This window comes from Thamnophis sirtalis, unplaced genomic scaffold, assembly GCF_051295495.1.
Source record: "Thamnophis sirtalis isolate CommonGarterSnake01/CBP01778 unplaced genomic scaffold, rThaSir2_p1.2 scaffold_1, whole genome shotgun sequence".
NCBI classification, from domain to species: Eukaryota; Metazoa; Chordata; class Lepidosauria; order Squamata; family Natricidae; genus Thamnophis; species Thamnophis sirtalis.
The window spans coordinates 153,497,146-153,517,143 of record NW_028261381.1 but is presented as its reverse complement, the minus strand read 5'-3'; the positions used below and the strand labels follow the sequence as shown (position 1 = coordinate 153,517,143).

At 41.0% G+C, this 19,998-nt stretch overlaps 2 protein-coding genes across 2 annotated transcripts in view; both read right to left on the bottom strand.

Moving 5' to 3' along the window:
• The window catches only part of GCH1 (GTP cyclohydrolase 1), a 37,743-nt gene extending 30,971 nt beyond the window's left edge, over positions 1–6,772 (bottom strand). Inside the window, exon 1 of the mRNA XM_087728292.1 lies at positions 5,999–6,772. Coding sequence (XP_087584418.1) covers positions 5,999–6,350 — 352 coding nt within the window. The 5' untranslated portion in view covers positions 6,351–6,772. The remainder of the gene's footprint in view (positions 1–5,998) is intronic.
• A 10,403-nt stretch (positions 6,773–17,175) lies between these two features.
• Positions 17,176–19,998, bottom strand: part of WDHD1 (WD repeat and HMG-box DNA binding protein 1) — a 31,870-nt gene continuing 29,047 nt past the window's right edge. The window contains exon 25 of the mRNA XM_014054762.2: positions 17,176–18,332. Within this exon, the coding sequence (XP_013910237.2) occupies positions 18,129–18,332 (204 nt within the window). The 3' untranslated portion in view covers positions 17,176–18,128. The remainder of the gene's footprint in view (positions 18,333–19,998) is intronic.

The window sequence follows — 19,998 nt, the reverse complement described above, 5'->3', positions numbered from 1 at the left end:
AGTACCACGCGGGCCGGATGCACTGCATGGGCCTTGAGTTTAACACCCCTGCTTTAGATTTAGAAAGTTCTGAAGGTAGGAGATACAGAGGGCAAAGATCAATGACATATCAAAGAATGAGTGGGAGGCCAGGCAGAGTTGCTCAGCTTAATAGGTCACTAGTAATTTTTCTGAAGAGACAACAGCTCAATGGAGGAGATAGGCAGAGCTTTGAAAAGTCCCCATTATAAGAGATTAGTTGGATGCTCATGGGAGAAAATTGCTGGATAAGATCCAAATTTAATATAATAAACCAACTCTCAACATGAACTTTAAAAAAAAACTTAAAAGAAAAGGTTCCTTCTAGACCAGAGCACGGTAAACTGGTAAGCCCCAGTCTCCACTTCTCTGAATTTGCAATCTGAAGATGGACAATCCTTGCAAATGCATCTCTCTTGCTCTCCTCTTGAGTTTCAAGAACAAATATGATCTCTTTACACTCTTGTACTGCTACAAGGCCCACTTTGGATTTAATAATCGTCTCTTCACAAATAGACATGGGACCCAGGGAAGAAGGTTGTTGTCACAACTGATGGAGTTAAGTGAAAGGATAACACAAAGGTTTGTACTGAGGTTGATGACATTTTATATGTTCAGAAAAGATTTGGAGTTAATAAAGCTTAACCGTTGTATAGTGCTTTTCCATGTTCAAAGTATTTCCCTTGTTGGGCAGTTATAATATTGCAATAACACTACAAGGTAAGTTAATACAATTGATACCGACTGAGATTGAAATAGCATGCCAGGAAGGAGACTTGCCTGAAGCTGTTTAGCTGCTAGATTCACACCACTAGACTCAGCTAATGTGAACTTATTGTTCACTATGTTAACTTGTGTAGTGTGTTATGTGAACTCAGCCAGCAAACTCTGTCCAGCTGCCTTTTCCCTAAACCTCATCTCCATCCAGGTTCATTAAATACTTTATCATCTCTACCAGAGGACATCTACTCTTTCTCCATAGCCTAAGATTTTTTCTCAATGGAAAATGTGTGTGTGTGTTTAAAAAAATGCTTGGTGTATTAATAGAGAGGAGCTGAATTACTTCTATGAATGAGATACTTTATTATACAAGTAATTATTATGAAACAATTATAATTGCATTCATTCAGTTCAAATAATTTTTGTTTCCTAGTTCTATCATTTTGGAGGGGATGAGAGAAATACATACACATAACATTCATGCACATACATATATGAAATGCAAGTATGTCATACATTCTTCCCAAAATTACTGAATAATATATGTATACAGTTCAAGTATATTTTGATCATATATTTTTAATGCAATGAATTAGAAGTATGCAAAGAGCTGGAACATCCTATTTTAGCAAAACAATGTAGAAAGGTTTTTAAAATGTTAGATATGTGTCTCTGGTCTTAAAATTCATTTAACACAACAAAATATTGGGTTTTTAAAATTCTGTTGAACACCTCAAAGGATTTTTAAAGACTGACTGACAACTTCAGTATGTTGGAAATGTAAATGGTGGAGGAGATATTGATACATATTTTGGAAATAGTTGTCCTGTTTTGGAGTAATACATGGAAATAAGTTAATATGAACTTGGAAAAAGAAATAAGGATGAAAGATGTTAATGTCATGTTAACATATAATTATCAAAAATGTGGGATTTAATTATGTATAAAGAACTCTGGCTTTATTGTATATGGACTGTCACTCAAAAAGTGGCTTTACCTTCAACCCAAAATCATGGAATTCTTCATCTGGTTTCTTAAAATTTTCCTGACTTTAGCAAATCTTTCCCAAGTTGGTATCCACCAGATTGTAATTCCTATTTTCCTTATTCTGGCTGGGATGACAGTTTATTAAACACACATGAAGGTATCACATGGGAATATTGCAGTGATGGGTTACAAATTTTTTTAGAACCTCTTCTGTAGGTGTGGCCTGCTTTGTGGGAGTGGCTTGCTGGCCATGTGACTGGATGGGAGTGGCTTGCTGGCCATGTGACCGGGTGGGAGTGGCTTGCTGGCCATGTGACTGGGTGGGTGTGGCCAACTTGTAAAATGTGGTGAAACTCACTTAACAATGCTCTTGCTTAGCAACCAAAATGTTGGCTCAGAAACTCTGGCATTTAAAGCATACAAGTCTTAAAGCTGTCAAGTTACAAGACCCTTGCACCCCTAGCCCTTTAGAAAAAAAAACCCAGGGGTGTTCAAACTTGACAGCTTTAAGACTTGTGGACTTCAACTCCCAGAATTCTTCCTCTCGCTCTTCATCTTGATTATGTGTGGATGGGCAGGGGGAGAGAGCTGGAACCGCTTCTAAACAGCACTGTAGATTTGTGGAACCTCTTCTATAGAAGAGGTTAGAATTGGCAGGAACCCACCCCTGGAATATTGGCTCTAAGGAAGTGATGCCCATAGTCACTTCATTCTGCCTCAGGATCGCCAATTTATTTATTTATTTTATTAAATTTATGATGGTCAGCCACTCCAATAGATTCCCATATTTAACTTCATATTATTGCTATAGTGCTGGGGTGTCAAACTCGATTTCATTGAGGGCCACATCAGGGTTGACCTTGGGGAGCCATGTGGGCATGGCCAAATTCACATCACTCATGTTGGCGGTGCCTGTGGTGGCCCAGGCGGGGCTGGGGGGATCCATTGTTTCCAGCGGAGGAAGGCGAGACCAGGGAGAGCACCAAACTCTTGTCCTCCAGAGGAGCTTCACCATCCCTCTCAGGCCATACGGTGACCCCTGGACGGTTACCCACTGCCCTAGAAAGTAGAGGGCAAGCAAGTTTGTTTTGCTAGTACTCTGCCAGCGAAAATGGAGCTTGGGAGGAAATTGGAAATTGCCCCTCATGAGCTCCGTTTTCGGTTCCGACAGCCTCCTGCAGTACTCTTCCAACGAAAACAGCTGCCACTTGGTTGTAACCCAAGCACCTGGTCAGCATGGGCTGGGCTGAGACACCGCAGGTCAGTCCTTTGCTGTTTCCAGAATGGCCCTGCAGGCCAGATTTAAGCACCGGATTCGCCCCCCCTTTACATTTGGTACCCCTGCTATAGTGCTTGAATAAAAACTTAAGTCATCCTAAATGCTGAAAAAAAATGCAGTGCTACATAAGACACACTACTGTAGCAGCTACTGCATATGAACTTTAAAGAAAATGGAATGGAGACCATCCTTCCAGGCCTGTTGAACTGCAACTCCCACAATTCCTGTGAACCAAATCTCAATGGCTGAATGTGATGGAGGCTGTAGTCCAGTGACCCTGGACTGCAGAAAGGGAAAAGCTATCTTCACATTGTTCCTACAAAGCAAAGCTAGAAGTCGGCTACATAAAGATGCAATGGGGAAAGTTTCATCTAAATGATTTCAACCTAGTAAACCTGCACAGCTTTGCATAAACATCTTGCTCATTTTATGTCTGCAACAGCTTCTGATCACAGGAACTGCTGGACAGAAACTGGCCACCCCATTCTTGTTTTATTGAGATGCCAATTACATGGGAGTTAAAAATATTCAGACATGCTTTTCTATGGAAAAACACCATACACCAATAATAATCAGTGGCATAAAGTCCATGTTTAATCTAGGACAATCAATCTTGAAATGGATACATCGATTGCAATCTTTTACGTAGAGTTAATGTTATGTTATTTCCCACAAAGATTGTGAACATGACTAAGACAGAGATAAAGCCAAGGAAAAGTCTTTGACTTTGTGATTTTCCAGCCCTTCTTATCACTATGCACTGCAATTAATCAGTGGTGAAATACTGCAGGTTGTGAACTTTCCTTTAGCGTTTCTGCCTCAAAACTGTTGGTTAAGTGAGAGGGAGCCTGATCTTGTCAACCTAATAGAATAAATCAATGTTAAATCAACTTTAAGATGTGTAGACTTCAACTCCCAGAATTCCCCAGCATACTGGCTAGGGAATTCTGAGAGTTGAAGTCTACACATCATAAAGTTGCTAAAGCTGAGAAAAACTAGAATAGATGACAAGTAGATTCCTTTTCCTAGGCCTGGATATATTGTAACTATTAGACTGATGGAAATTTTAGCTCAGAACATAAATGTCTTGCCTCTGGTCACATAGAAAAGAGTTTGAGACCTAGTGTCTGTTCATTAAATATGTAAAGTCTTATTTGCTAAAGTAGGAGGACTATTGTTTCATTCTCAAGAAGGCAGTTTGGTGGAGTGATTAAACTATTAGCCTAAGACCAAAGTGATGCAGATTCAGGTTGACCCCCACTCATGGAAACTCACTGGCTGGCTGAGTTGAGTAAGAATTGGCCCAACCTACCTTAATCAGGTTTCTGTTGTGCAGAAAAAATAGGAATACATCAGACATTGACATCCCTACAGGAAAGACAGCATCTAAATCTAGACTGAAATTTAAATCCAAGTGATGTGAGAGAAAGGGAAATAATTAGGGTACTGGTAATTGGAGATGCTAATGGATGCTTTTCTACAGCTGACATTCCTTCTGTTGTACTGGATTATGACTTCTATCATCTCACTATATTTGAAAGCATTAATGCTATTTTTGTAAAGTATCCAGTATTATGAATGCTTTGGCTATGTTCGTACTAGGCAGTAAGCTATGTTTTTTGTTTAAACATGTTTAATGTTTATTAGGCAAAGCATTGTTTATTTATAGGAACGCGGTGGCTCAGTGACTAAGACGCTGAACTTGTCAATCAGAAAGATGGGCAGTTTGAAACCCTAGTGCTGCGTAACAGATGAAGCTCCCGTTATTTGTCCCAGTGTCTGTCAACCTAGCAGTTCGAAAGCACATAAAGAATGCAAGTAGAAAAATAGGAACCACCTTTGGTGGGAAGATAACAGCATTCCGTGCACCTTCGGCATTTAGTCATGCCGGCCACATGACCACGGAGACGTCTTTGGATATCGGTGGCTCTTTGGCTTTGAAACAGAGATGAGCACCGCCCCCTAGAGTCGGGAACGACTAGCACATATGTGCAAGGGAAACCTTTACCGTTTATCTTTACCTAGTTTATTTATTAGATTTTTATCCCACCTTTATTGCTTCATAAGTAACTCAAGGTGGCAAACATATATAATATTGCTTCCCCCTATGCAACATGCTAACCACTGAACAATGCTTTGCACATCACAGGGACTCAGATCATTCAGTACTAAGTCATAAACAAGCAAATGACACTTGGGACTAAGGCAAAGGTGCAACCCAGCCCTTCAGTACTGCTGTATTGGTCAGGATTATGAAAAGCAGAGGCAGCCGTATTATTTATGATGCAACTGAGGGAAAGGATCCTGCTGGTACTCCACCCTTGTTGTTGGTAAGAGTTAATATTAACATCTAGTGACTACATGGGCAGATCCATGCAGTTTTCTTGGCAAGATTTTCAGAAAGGATTTGCCATGCGAAAGTCCCGATATTTCTTAATTTCCCAGTCTAGGGCTCAGAGCAAGTAACCAGCCCAAAATCACTCAGCTGGCTTCTCAGAAGATGAGAACTCTAGCTTGTCTGCCAGCTCTTAATCCACCACCTTTGACTATCATTTATGAAGCAATTGGGCGAAAGCATTCTGCTGGCATGGCCCCACCTCTTTCAGCTTTGAAAAAAGACTACAAAAAAGTTAACATCTAGATTGAAAGGAATACTTTTTCTTTTAAGTCAGGTGATTTCACTGGCAGGAAGCTGGGTGCACCAGCCTCCAACAAGCCTTTGTCTACCCCAAACTTTGATTCTCACTTCTCTCACATCCATTATGTCCCATAGACAAGTGTAGGCATTAGCTAGCTGCCTTGCAAGTAAAGTTGTTAAACTTCTTAACACTCTGTATACCTTAAATGTAAGCAGGGCTCCAGAAACTGTGATCATTGATTTGAACCCCACTGTAACCACCAGCTCATCCTGAGTATCTGCAATAACTGGCCTACCTCACAGGACTGTTGTGAAGATTCCCTATTTCACTTATAAAACCACGGATCGCGTCCCACCTGTAATGGTCTCCTGATAGCCTTTGGTGAAGTACTGCATGGCCGTGGCCGCCCTCCAGGGCGTCTTGAGCAGCCCCTGGCGCTGCGGGTCCTCGCCCAAGGCCCGCAGGATGGTGGTGTAAGCGGCGGCCAAGCCGGGCAAGTTCATTTCGTTGTCCTCTTCGCTGCGGGTCCGCTCTTCCTTCCAGCTCTCTAAGGGATGCCCGCCAGCCGCGCTCTTCCAGCTACGGGACGGCGCTTCTCCCGAGCGACTCCGCTGAAGGGCCGGCTGCTTCTCGGCCAGCGCGTACCCATTGCAGCTGGCGGTTCGCAGGGGCTGATCCAGCGCGGCCGGCGGCTTCTTTTTCTCCATCTGGTCAAGGCGTGCGCCCAGCCCTGGAGAGCCGGTGCTGCTCGAGAGATTCCCGGGCTAAGCTGGAAAGGGAGCAGAGGCCAGATGCGGACAGGAGTTGAAAGGGGGGGTCGGGCACTCACTCCCAAGAAACTATTCGAGCAATAGGGAGGCGTGAGAGAGGTTGGTGTGGGAAGGGGCGTTTCCTGGCAGCACGTGCGCCCAGCCTGGAGCCAAAGGAAACGTCTGGCGGCCTCACTCGCGCGGGTCCCTGGCCGAAGTGGGAACCGATAAGACAAGTTTTTTTTAGAAAAAACACGTATCTAAATGCACCGACCTCCGTGTCTGCCGCGCTGTCCGCGGCCAAAAGGCTTCCTGCCACCTCTGACAAGCAGGGAAATGGGGAGGAAAAGGCCGCCGGCGCCGCACCGAGACCCTCGCGATGCGCTCTGGCTCCTTCTTTGCAGGCGGCGCGCCTCACTTTATACATCGCCTGGTTTCGGTCCCGGGCACGGCGCGCCTCTTCCATTGGGCACCTCTGTCCGTGCGTCACCCCGCCCGGCAGCCTCTCAGAGGCTCGTGCGCCGGAAGCCGCAGGCGGCGGAAAGCTGGACGAGGAGCGCTTCTCTCTGTGGCGAGAACTCGCCGGTGGCCGGGAGAAGGAGACGCCCAGTTCTCACAGCCGCCGCTGCCGCCGGCCGAAGAGGGGGGGGGGGCTGTGGCAGACGGTTGTCAGAGCTGCTTTAAATTGGCCGGGTTATAGGAAAGCGTGACCGTCGAGCACTTTCCCTTCTGGGAAAGTACTTAAATGATTACTCAACCCTTGGGACCGTGTTGTGATGTGACAACACTGGCCCCGACCATTTTGTGAAGAGAAGAACAAGGGGAGACATAGCAATAGCAGTAGACTTATATACCGCTTCATAGGGCTTTCAGCCCTCTCTAAGCGGTTTACAGAGAGTCAGCATATTGCCCCCAACAATCTGGGTCCTCATTTTACCCACCTCGGAAGGATGGAAGGCTGAGTCAACCCTGAGCCGGTGGGATTTGAACCGCTGAACTGCTGATCTAGCAGTAGCCTGCAGTGCTGCATTTAACCACTGAGCCACCTTGGCTCTTTATGGTAGCAGTGTTTCAATAGTTGAGGGGCTGCCACAGAGACGAGGGGGGTCAAGATATTTCCCAAAGCACCTGTAAGCCAGACAAGGAATAATGGATGGAAACTGAACAAGGAGAGATTCAACCTGGAAATAAGGAGAGTTTTTCTGACAGTGACAACAATCAATCAATGGAACAGAAGTTGCCTTTGGAAATTGTGGGAACTTCATCACTGGAAGCTTTTCAAGAAGAGATTGGACTGCCATTTGTTGGCAATGATGTAGGGTCTCCTGCTTGGGCAGGGGGGTTGGACTAGATGACCTACAAGGTCCCTTCCAACTCTGTTAATCTGTAATTGTGGTTGTGGTTTAGCAGGGTGGGTAAATGGAAGCATTAGTTATGCCACCTCATACACTGGCATAATTTTGTCTTTACTCTTTTGGTTGCTGCCACAGGTCGCTTGAGGATTCCTTCATCCTATCTTATCGTTTTTCTCCTATGCGGCTGTAAAGATGTCACACATTGTATACCTATAATGTATATTGCAAACACTATATGCTGGTATCATTCTATTTATTCATTTTTGGGCCCTTCTGACCATTAATCCTGTTCTTAACCTTAGCTTCTCTCTACTCAAGTTTGGAGCCAACTGCGGATTGAATGAGCATCCCTCTGTATATATAATTTTTAAATAAGTTACAACAGAAAAGAACTTCATAGAACCCTCAATTGTTCTCCCAGTTGACAAAGAGAGAGGAGAGAGGAAGAGAGAGGGAGGGGGGAGGGAGAGAGAGTTTCCAAAATCTTACCACGAAAACTGCAGGGATTTGTCTACGTAGTTGTCAGGAGTCAAAATTGAATGGAAGGGACCCAACATTTGGTTTTTTTTTAAAGTGCCTTAGCTGAACCTTAACCTGACAATTGCCGCTTAATTGCATTTTTTTTGTAAGAAGTTGCATTTACACTTTCAGTTGAGGTGTCCCTTCAGTCTAATTACAGATAGAAAGAAATGCATGTGTAATGTGTACCTGAGATATATTTATTTACCTATATTAGAATAATGAACATACTTTTAAAAATTATTTTATTTGTAAAATAGCTCTAGGTAAATACATAAATACTTATGAATTTATTTTTGGGGGGAGAAAAGTTCTCTCAGCTAAGGATAGTATGTCAATTACTATTCTACTTTTATCACATACTCTTTCCTGATGTTTCAGGCCTGAAATGCGCACCCAAATTTCATTCTGTGAGAATGCAGGTAGTCCTTGACTTATGACTGGATGCTTAGCAACCATTTGAAATTACAACAGACTCCCCAAAATGGACTTACAACCTGATTCAATGTTCCAATGTCCTTTCTCCCCTCTATCATCACATGACTGCATTTTGGGTCCTTAGGGTTCAATTTGCACAGCCTTGTGCAGTGTGACTGCAATTTGTGAAATTTTTGCTGGAAACTGGCATTTACTTCCAATTTTATTTGCTTAACAATTGCTGCAAAAAGGTCATAAAATCAGCGTGGTCACCTGGTAACCTGCTTTACGACTGTCACGACTTACAACCAAAATTGTGGGCTCAAATATGGTCATGTCAAGGACGATCTGTATATATGCCTTGACTAAAAACTTGGAATAGAATGGAATGTGAATTCCACCTGAATGGAAATGTGACTACTCACACTAAAGTTCATTATAAGCCAAGCAAATCCTACTAAATCCTAATCTCTTACATCAATATTTCTCAATTTTAGCAACTTTAAGATACTGGCTGGGGAATCCTGAGAATTGAAATCCTTTAAATTGCTGGTGCTTGGGAACACTAATGTACATATCCTATGTTCTGTGAAGACCATTGGAAAAATACCATTGCAAATTATCATCATAATCATCAATAATTAACTTGCCTTAGAAGTATGTTAGCTTCATCTGAATGAAATCTAATAATGTTTACTACCTGTTGACATCCTTGGAACTCAAGTTACTTCTCCATTGGTCATTTCAATTTTGATGGAATTTAAAGACCTTTATTTCTTCTGCTTCTGAGATGACTTAGTTTTTTGCATACAGAATAACAGAGTTGGAAGTGACCTTGGATATCTACTCCAGCCCCCTGCTGGAGATCCTATATTATTCCAGACAAATCATTGTCCAATTTCTTCTTAAAATCCTCCAGTGTTTGAACACCCACAACTTCTGAAGGGAAGCCATTCCACTGATTAATTATTCTCACTGACAAGGAAATTTCTTTTTAAATCTTGGTTGTATTTCTCTTTGATAAATTTCAATCTGTTACTTCTTGTCTTCACCTCAGATGCTTAGTCTCCCTCTTTGTGACAGCTTCTCAAATATGTCACAAATCATGCCACCTCTAGTTCTCCTCTTTGTCCATTCTTCAGTACTGGCTTTTCACCAGTTAGTGCCAATATGGTGTATCTAAATAAATTTCTACTTTGAGAGAACAGAATGCCTTGGAGTTCAATTTGTGATGGATGCATTATTTGGAACCTGCTACATTGTATCTGATCACATTATCAGAATTATAATCATCATATCTCTCAGAAACAATAATCACCAATTCAGATAGCTGTTAAAATAGCAAAAAGTTCATAGAGAGCATAAGACAATGAGTGGGAAATATTCAAAATGATACTAACTTCTATGATCAAAGGAACAAGAACAACTCCGCACAATTGGGCTTATATCCTATTTGTGGGCTTGCCATAAATGTCTAATTGGCCATCGTAGCAAATAGGAGTCATTGGATCATCTGTGGATAATAGTTTAATCCAATGTAGAACACTTTCTGTGGCATTGGGGGGCGGGATGGATGGTGGGTGGGAAGGTTCAAAAAAGTTGAATTGGTGATTATGGCTGGAAGATCAATGCCTCACCACTTTGGAACATGCATATACAAAAATACTGAACTTCAATCACACTGCCGCAATCCCTATCTTGCCTTTTTTTAAATTTCCCCTACAAATGCCACTAAATACTTTCTCACTACTTAATTTTGAAATCTTTTTTTCAGTGTTATGTGTAACAGAACATCGCAACTGAATCTTCATTTTGATGCATGACTGGATTGTTTTTCACAGAAGCATCATACAAACCTAAAAGAAATAATGACACCTTGAAAAGCAACAGTAGAGGATCCTTCTCTCTCTAGCTCCTGCCCATCAATCATGGTCAGCATTATGGGCTGCCACATGGAAGAGCTGAAATTGTAGGCTGTCAAAAAGGCAGAGTCAATGAAATGTCACAAATGCATATGAGTGCCCAAGGCTGGTGAGGAAATGAGTCACTAATAGAATTTAAAAAGAAAAAAGAAAATAGCAGCAACTGGCCAGCTTGAGATTCAGGGAAGTTTGTAATCATTCTGCAGCTGAAGTTAATGGTGCTGCAAAGGAATAACAGCTAAGAGAGAAAAAAGAATAAAATAATAAGAGCTAGGAATTAAATTGTACATAGAGCTAAGAATCAGACTGTGCATAGTCAAGTTAACAGTCAGAATACCATTGGCTGGCTAAATTATTTATGCAGGGAAGAAACAATAGTAATAATGATAACAATGATCACAGTAACAAGCTGTTTGATGTCCTACTACCAATGCTCTAAGCCAGAGAGAAACTATATATTTATCTGCTGCCAGCCCTCCATCCCCAACCCCCAAACTCCCCATTTAAAACTCAGTACTGCTGCTATCATATTTTTTCCTAGGGGAAAAAAGCAAAGTAGACTTTAAAAACAACAACATAGTTGGCATGTTCTAGATGTAAGGGCAAGGATATCAGAGATAGTAGTCCTCGACTTATAATTAGGCCCCAAATTTCCATTATTAAGCAAGCCAATTGTTAATTGAGTTTTGCCCCCTTCGCTTACCTTTCTTGCCACAGTTGTTAAGTGAACCACTGCAGTTGTTACGCTAGTAACATGGTTGTTAAGTGAATCTGAGTTCCCCATTGACTTTGCTGGTCAGAAGGTAGCAAAAGGTGATCACATGACTCCAGGATACCACAACATAACCAATCAATCATGATATTGCCTGTTTCATTCTCCAATCCATGAATGAGTCAGGCTGAAATCCCCTTCAGTTGTATTGCTATTAAAGTACTGCTCCTTCTCCTTAATCTCACACCAGTGGTGGGTTTCAAAATTTTTTAGAACCTCTTCTGTAGGTATGGCCTGCTTTGTGGGAGTGGCTTGCCGGCCATGTGACCGTGTGGGGGTGGCTTGCCAGCTATGTGACTGGGTGGGCGTGGCCAACTTGTAAAATGTGGTGAAACTCACTTAACAACGCTCTTGCTTAGCAACCAAAATGTTGGCTCAGAAACTCTGGCATTTGAAGCACGCAAGTCTTAAAGCTGTGAAGTTACAAGACCCTTGCACCCCTAACCCTTTAGAAAAAAAAACTCCAGGGGTGTTCAAACTTGACAGCTTTAAGACTTGTGGACTTCAACTCCCAGAATTCCTCCTCTCGCTCTTCATCTTGATGATGTGCAGATGGGCAGGGGGAGGAAGCTGGAACCAGTTCTAAACGGCACTGTAGATTTGTGGAACCTCTTCTATAGAAGAGGGTAGAACTGGCAGAACCCACCCCGTCTCACACTATACTAAAATAGCTTCAAGACTGGCAAGCCTTGTCATCTAGAGAAGTCAAGTGACTGAAAATGATTAGAAATAGGATGCAGGGGTGGGATTCTACTGGTTCAGACCGGTTCTGGTGAATCAGTAGCTCCGAAGGTCAGCTGGGAGCAAACCGGTTCGCTCCCATGAGTAAATGGGCCAGCCCGCCCGCCCCTGTGCTTTACCTACCTTTATCTTCTCAGCTGAGTCGCACGGCAGACTGGATTGCTGCGCCTCAGCTGCTTTCCTTCCCAAGCAGCAATCCAGAAGGTAAGTCTTCTCTGCACGGGCTTAGCGAACCAGTTGTTATACCGGTAGGATCCCATCCCTGAATAGGAGGCAATAGAAGCAGATTAGGAAATGTCAATGTGGACAACAATTTTCATGCCAGTAGAGTTTTCTACTAACTCAGGGATGTCAGGATGTCCCACATTAATATGTGAACTACAAAGCTTTCAGCCAGAGATTCAAAGGGACATCTCTGATAAGCAACTTTTAATGCAGATACTAGGGAAGTCCTTAATCATGAAGAAAAGCAGCCACATTGATTTCTGGAATTCAAGGCCTCCATAGAGCAGTCCCCAAGTTAAAATTTTGCATTACTTTCTTCTGCCTTCCTGTCATGAGAGATTGACAGGTTCATTTGTCAGTGGGAGAAGGGGTTGTCACCTGGGCATTGTTATTGTAAGGGACTGGTCTGTTCTCTAGTCCTCTGTTTCTAACTTTGCCAGCACTTGCTCAATAATGGGAAAGTCAATAAGAATTGCAGCTAGATTTCCTCTGAGAAGTATATGTATAGGATTCTAAATTACCTCATTTTTAAAATTAAGCATGTTCTCTTTCTGTCCTCCTCTCACAATGCAGAGAAAGAATGTTCTACAGCAGGAACTGTTGTAGAAATAATTAATATTGTCCTCGCCCATGATTCTTGTTAGTGATAACATACAATAGCAAAATCCAGTCTGTTCTTCGAAGTTAAAAGGTGTTTGATTACTTTTACCCTTTTTATTTCCATCTTCCCCAAATCAAAACTGACTTCTCTCAGCTGTTTTCCTGTTTTCATAATTGTATTTTCTGTAGTCACAGCTAGTAGTATACTAGCTACAAATTTAGAAACAAATTTGATAGGGGCCCTAGTAAATCTTCCAGCCAAATATCAGTACCTCTATGACTAATTCAGTAAATATGCAGCATTTATTATTCCCGGGTCATTTACTGAGGTATGGGTTCGCTAAGAATTTTGATATCAATCCTAGATATGTATTTAATTCATTTGTTTATTAGTTTTATCCTACATTTATTGTTTTGTAAGTCAAGGCAGCAAATATACTTAACACTTCTTTGTTCACGTATTTTCCTCACAATAACAACCCTGTGAGGTGCATTGGGCTGGGAGAGAGTGGCCCCAAATCACCCAGCAGACCTTCATGCCTCTGGAAATCATAATCTCCTGGTTTCTAGGCCAGCATCTTAACCACCATATCAACCCAGTGTACTACACTGCACCACACTTTTCCTTTTAACTATGTCATTTCAAATTGTGACTTTGACTGCATTATACATTTCTTTATTGATTTATGGGAAACTTGGCATATTGTGATGTAATAGATTTTTGACCTTGGGTTCTGAGTAGTGGCTGCTTTAAGGTCAAATATTGCTGAACCTTGTTTAATCAATAGACAGAAGGCTCCAGTCCCCAAATATTGAACTTTTCCAAACATTGAGCTTTGCTTTATTTTGAACTTTCCCTCTCCCTCATGTCCTGCCCTCCCCATTCCGGGAATCGTAAGGGCTACAACTGCTTCTAGCATTCTCAGCCAGCATTGGTCAATAATATCTTTCTCCATGGCCAAATTTCTTCTATAATGTTTATCCAAGGAAAAGGTCATTATCTAAAGTTAAAGACTTTTGTTTCTAGATCCAGTGTATCTTATTGCTTCAAGGAAGGAAAATTCTTGATGATCAAATGCTATTCAGAGGGAGTCCATCACGACAGAAACCCAATATTTTTACTGTTGCCTTTGTTATATTTGTGTTTTTTATTTGTGCTGATAAATAAATAAAGGGAGACTAGTATAGATCTATTTCAAGCTATTTAGCTCTCATCAGCTAGCCATACCCTTACTGGGATTCGAACCTGTGCTGTATTGTGACGAGCCGATTGACAGATGATGGAAGCAGTTAGCTTCCTCCCATAATTGGGGCTTACCAGGGGTTGTGACACTAAATATATACCTTCTTCCCTGGCTTCAGCCATTAAGGAGGAGACCTGTGGCATAATGGCTAAGATGTTTGCCTAAGATGCAATACAGCACAGGTTCGAATCCCAGTAAGGGTATGGCTAGCTGATGAGAGCTAAATAGCTTGAAATAGATCTATACTAGTCTCCCTTTATTTATTTATCAGCACAAATAACACACACACACACACACACACACATATATATATACACACACACACACACACATACATACATACAGATACACACACACACACATATATGCATGCCTGCTTTTCCATTTATGGATCAATGCAGCTATGTTCATGCATTTCCTTATTTGTTTATATTTGGACATATTATTTTGGTATTGATGAAGTGATTTATACTTCAATACAGTTTATAACAAATGCCTAGATTACTTCAGTCCAGCAAAAATTGCTGTTAGATATTATTGATTAGGTGAAAGTGATGTTCCACAAGATTGGAACCTTTCAGTATTAAAAAATATGACTAAGGTGTTAAGTCAGGAAGAAAAAGGGATGTTAATTTCCATCTACCTTTAAAGCCTATCTAGATTGGCAGAACTACTAATTAAGGCTCAGACAGAAATCCATATTCCCACTTATGCTAAAGGTAGTATCTTACACCAGCGTGATGTAGTGGTTTAGATGTTGGCCTAGAAACCAGCAGACTGTCTATTCTAGTTCTTCTTTAGGCACGAAAACTGGCTGGGTGACATTGGGCCAATCACCAGACAATTGTGAGTTCTAGTCCTCCCTCAGGCATAAAAGCTGGCTGGCTGGGTGATTTTGGGCCAGTCACTCTCTCTCAGCCTAAGCCACCTCAAAGAGTTGTTTTTGTGGGGAGAAAGGAGAATATGTATATTCATGACCTTGAGTTACTTATAAAGTAACAAAAGCAGGATAATATAATAAATCTTTTTACATGTATACTACTCATTATTCATTTGCCCCAATATGCATCTCCCATTTTAATGATGCAAAGTATAAACAAAATATTCCCAAACTACTTCTTAAAAGGAACTCATAAAGCTATATTGGTTGCGGTTCATGTGTCAGTTGAAAACTGCCTTCTGTTGAGTTGAAGCACTGATTAATACATGTACTCCACCTTGACTTGGTTGTGGCTGTCCAATACTTAAGGGAATCTTTCCAGTTCCTGCTTGAGAAATCCAAAAATGCTTTTCTCATACATGAAGATATGTTGCTGAACTCTTTTACTGCAGGCTATTCGCTCTGTATTTCTATTTGGTTAAATTCAAGCCTTCCCAATTAATTTTATTTAAAAGATTTATATGTCCACCTAACCTTAAGAAGCCCTGGGAAGTTTACAACCATATAACCAATAAATAAAACAAGAAAATAAACAAAACCCTGTACCATAATTGTGGTTCATATGAAACTCTTGATTTGAGAGCATTGCACATTCCCATGTGACATTTTCACTCTTTCAAGCACACGGACTACTGAATTCCCATGTTTTCCACTCTGTGCAGCCCATCTGATGTTTTTTCCAGTCAGTTCTAGCATAGCTGAAATTATAAAAATGGATGCTCTACAGGCTTGGTGACCAACTATTTCCACATCAGTGGTGGGTTTCAAAAATTGTTCAAACCTACTCTGTGGGTGTGGCCTCCTTTGTGGGAGTGGCTTGCCACCCATGTGACTGGATGGGAGTGGCTTGCCGCCCATGTGACCAGATATGAAGATGCCGACGACATTTGTCAGAACCATCTTAAATTACCTCACACACAGCACTGGCATGCATAAGAATATGATGTAAACTTGTTTTTTAAAAGGCATCTTTGGTTTGCATTAAAACAACTTCAACACACGCAATGTTCTGATTGCACCACAAATGCAATAGTCATCCTTACCTTTCTCAGAGGCACTGAGTTTTATAAATATGAGCATGATAGTGTAGAATAATCATGTCCAATCCACATTGATAAACTTTTTTGCCTCATTCTATCTTGTTGCTTGAACTTGTAGATTTCAGACAATCTTATTTAAGATTTAGATGGCCCAAATCTTAAACAATGAGATTCACAATCTTGTCATTAAATCCCATGTTAACCCTTCGTCATTTTCTATACCTATACCTATTCATATTTCTTTTTTTAAAACTTGCCAAGAATGAGGGTTGTTATGTGTTTAAGTAGTGAGTAAGTACTGAAATCTTGCCTGGGCCCAGTCACTGAACTGTTTTTATACTATTCTTTGGGTCAGGTGGAGGGAACAGCTGGCATTCTCAATGTATTCTCAGCATTCTCAGGTGGCTAGAAGTAAAGGCAATTATATGGCTGGTTTAAAAGGTTTTAGAGGAATTTGGGGATTTCAAAGTTTTTGCAACTGTTTTCTCAGTGTGAGAAGGGATACCACCTGAGTACTTTTTCAGTGACAATTATTCTGGGGAAAAATGACTACCTTGTTCCTGACCTCAAAAATGACTATGGTACAATTACTTCTAGCAATGTAGGAAAAAGAAATAAATTACATAAACTAGCATCTTAGTTTTCTGGAGCAGTTGCAATGCAAGTAGTCCTTGTTCACCAACTGCCTTAATGACCATTTGAAGTTGGAACAGTATAAAAAAAATTGCATGCAATCCCTTACATTTATGCCAGTGTCCCTGTTGCATGGTTGCCATTTGGACACTTCACAATTTGCACACATTTACAACCGGCAGTGTCCCCACAGACACGTGACTGCCATTTTTGTTCTTCCCAACTGGCTTGTGACAAGCAGAGTTAATGAATATAGAAATACAATCGTAACTTGTCATCATGGGATGTTTTCCTTAATGACTGCGCTCACCTACCTAACAACTAAATGGAAAGTGATATTTTAAGTCCATTGCAGCCACTGCACTTATTGAAAAGTGATTTTCAACAAAAAAGCTTCTTGCTTTATTTAAAATCACCAGTAACATAAAAATAAAACATTGTAAGATGTGGAGAACAATGGCATAATAGTCTGAGCCTGGGATTTTTTGTCTTACTACACAGAACTAAAGGATACCTTTTAATGCCCAGGGACTAGGATCCTCCCCTGAACTGGGCTTTGATTTAGCTTCTAGAAAACAATGCTGGTTGGGAGTGAAATGTGAATTATAAGGCAGATATCAGTCTGGCAGAAGTCTGAACCAAGGTAACTAAAATCCATTCTTTATGGATTTTTCTAGAATGGAAGTTGAATGACACAAACCATTGGTGGTTTTAACTTGAATGGCAAGGAAATAATGAGCTGGCTCCATTATTAAGTTCAGTTGACAACGAGGCAGAAAAAATATCAGTCCTTGTTGTATGCTGGGCACGGAGAAAAGAAATTGGAACTGGAAGTTAGGACACATTTCAACTCCCGAGTCGCATGTCTCCTCCTCTCCATAGTCCATTCTGCCTTCTCTTGCTTTAGTATCCGATAAAGCACTACCCACACGTGGTGTCTGAAGGAGCAATTTAGAGAATACCTGGCTTTAGATCACAAACATACATCAGTTGGAACCCATTCTACAGTCACAACGGTAACACCTTGAGACCTATAAAGGCAAATTAGGTTACTATCTATCCTACACAATGTAGATAAGCTACAACTTCAGCCATATGGCCATCAGGGATGTGCTTGCACAGGAACAGAATGTTTCAACTTGCTCGAGTATTGCTGAACCTCCATTCCTAAATCCACGTATTCTGCATATCTTCACAGCCATGTTTCCACAAATGTCCTTTTCTTGAATGTTCAAAACAGAAGTACATTTCCTTAGGGGAACAGTCTTCATCCATCTGTTGGAAAAGTTTTAATACTACAGGCTAATGTCAGCAAGTAAAGTATTTGTTTAACTCCGCTTATATGCAAACGCTGACAGTTTTGCGAAGGTAGACTGGTCAAATGCTTTAGATTTTTTAGCAGAGCCCACATCCTCTTCTGAGTTTTGCTCTTGGCCTTCTTGCTCTTTATTGTTAGTGTTCTCTGGGCGCTTTCGCTTTTTCCCTTCAGATGGATCACTGGTTTCTCTACCTTTCGCTTTCTCCGTCCAAGCCTTATGTTAATGGAAACAAAAGCAGAACAGTAAAACTTCTACGATCGCTATTAAATAATAATATTGTCATTAATTAATGTAACTTCCCCATAAATATTAAGCTCCTATATACACTATATTGCCAAAAGTATTCGCTCACCTGCCTTTACTCACATATGAACTTACTGTAAGTGACATCCCATTCCTAATCCATAGGGTTCAATATGACGTTAATCCACCCTTTGCAGCTATAACAGCTTCAACTCTTCTGGGAAGGCTGTCCACAAGATTCAGGAGTGTGTTTATGGGAATTTTTGACCATTCTTCCAGAAGCGCATTTGTGAGATCACACAGATGTTGGATGAGTTTACGTGGCCTACCACTTCGTGGCTGAGTTGCTGTAGTTCCCAAACACTTCCACATTCTTATAAATACAGCTGATAGTTGACTGTGGAATATTTAGGAGCGAGGAAATTTCACGACTGGATTTGTTGCACAGGTGGCATCCTATCACAGCTCCATGCTGGATTTCACTGAGCTCCTGAGAGCGACCCATTCTTTCACAAATGTTTGTAAAAACAGTCTGCATGCCTAGGTACTTGATTTTATACACCTGTGGCATGGAAGTGATTGAAACACCTGATTCTGATTATTTGGATGGGTGAGCGAATACTTTTGGCAATATAGTGTATGTGCATAGTGGAGACTATAATTTTGAAGGTCCTTCATGGATCACTGCCTTGTTGTGGCAAAGGGCTTGAGCAGCTCAAAGATGTTATGAGCTAAGCTGTGCACAGGGCCACCTAAGATAGACAAGTCATAGTGGAGGCGTCTGACAATATGTGGTCCACTGGCAAACTATTTCAGTATCCTTGGCAAGAAAACCACATGGATAGTATCAGAAGGTGAGTGGAAGATAGGATAGCTGGCGTATTATGATCCATAAGATCGCAAAGAGTCGGACAAGACTTAGTGATTGAACAAAAATAATAATTTTGAAGACGCTAGCAATGAAACTATACTGGAATTTGTCAGTTTTGAATCTTCACAAGGGTGACAAAATTATAATTTCTCAGAAATCAGGTATAGAAAGAATAAGACCATGCGGCTGAATGATCTGGCACTAAACAATGGCACAAAACGCACATTTTCATTGCAACATGTTTAAGTACTTCAGCTGAGTGTGATTTCAAAGTTAGTACTAAAGTAATGTCCTGTTTCCCTGAAAATAAGACCCTACTGGAAAATAAGCTCTAGCATGATTTTTCAGGATGCTTGTAATATAATCCCTACCCTAAAAATAAGCTCCAGTTAAGGTTGTCAGCCAGACAGATGCATTTAGTACCATATCCCCCCCAAATAAGACCTAACTGGAAAATAAGCCCTAATGTGTCTTTTGGAGGAAAAATTAACATAAGACCTGGTCTTATTTTCAGGGAAACATGGGTATTAGAAATAATCAGATCCAATCTTCATTCAGCTATAAATCTCAATGAATTATTTTGGCCAATCACTTTCTTTGCTGAATTTCTACATAGGATCATTGCATTATTGCAATGGGCAAGAAGAAAATTTTTTTGGGAGAAAAGGCAAGATAATGTATGAAATGGATTATTAGTCAAACATGCATCCAGAGGAGGAACTCCACACATTATCTCTGCAAAAAAAGAAAAGGAAAAAAAAAGGA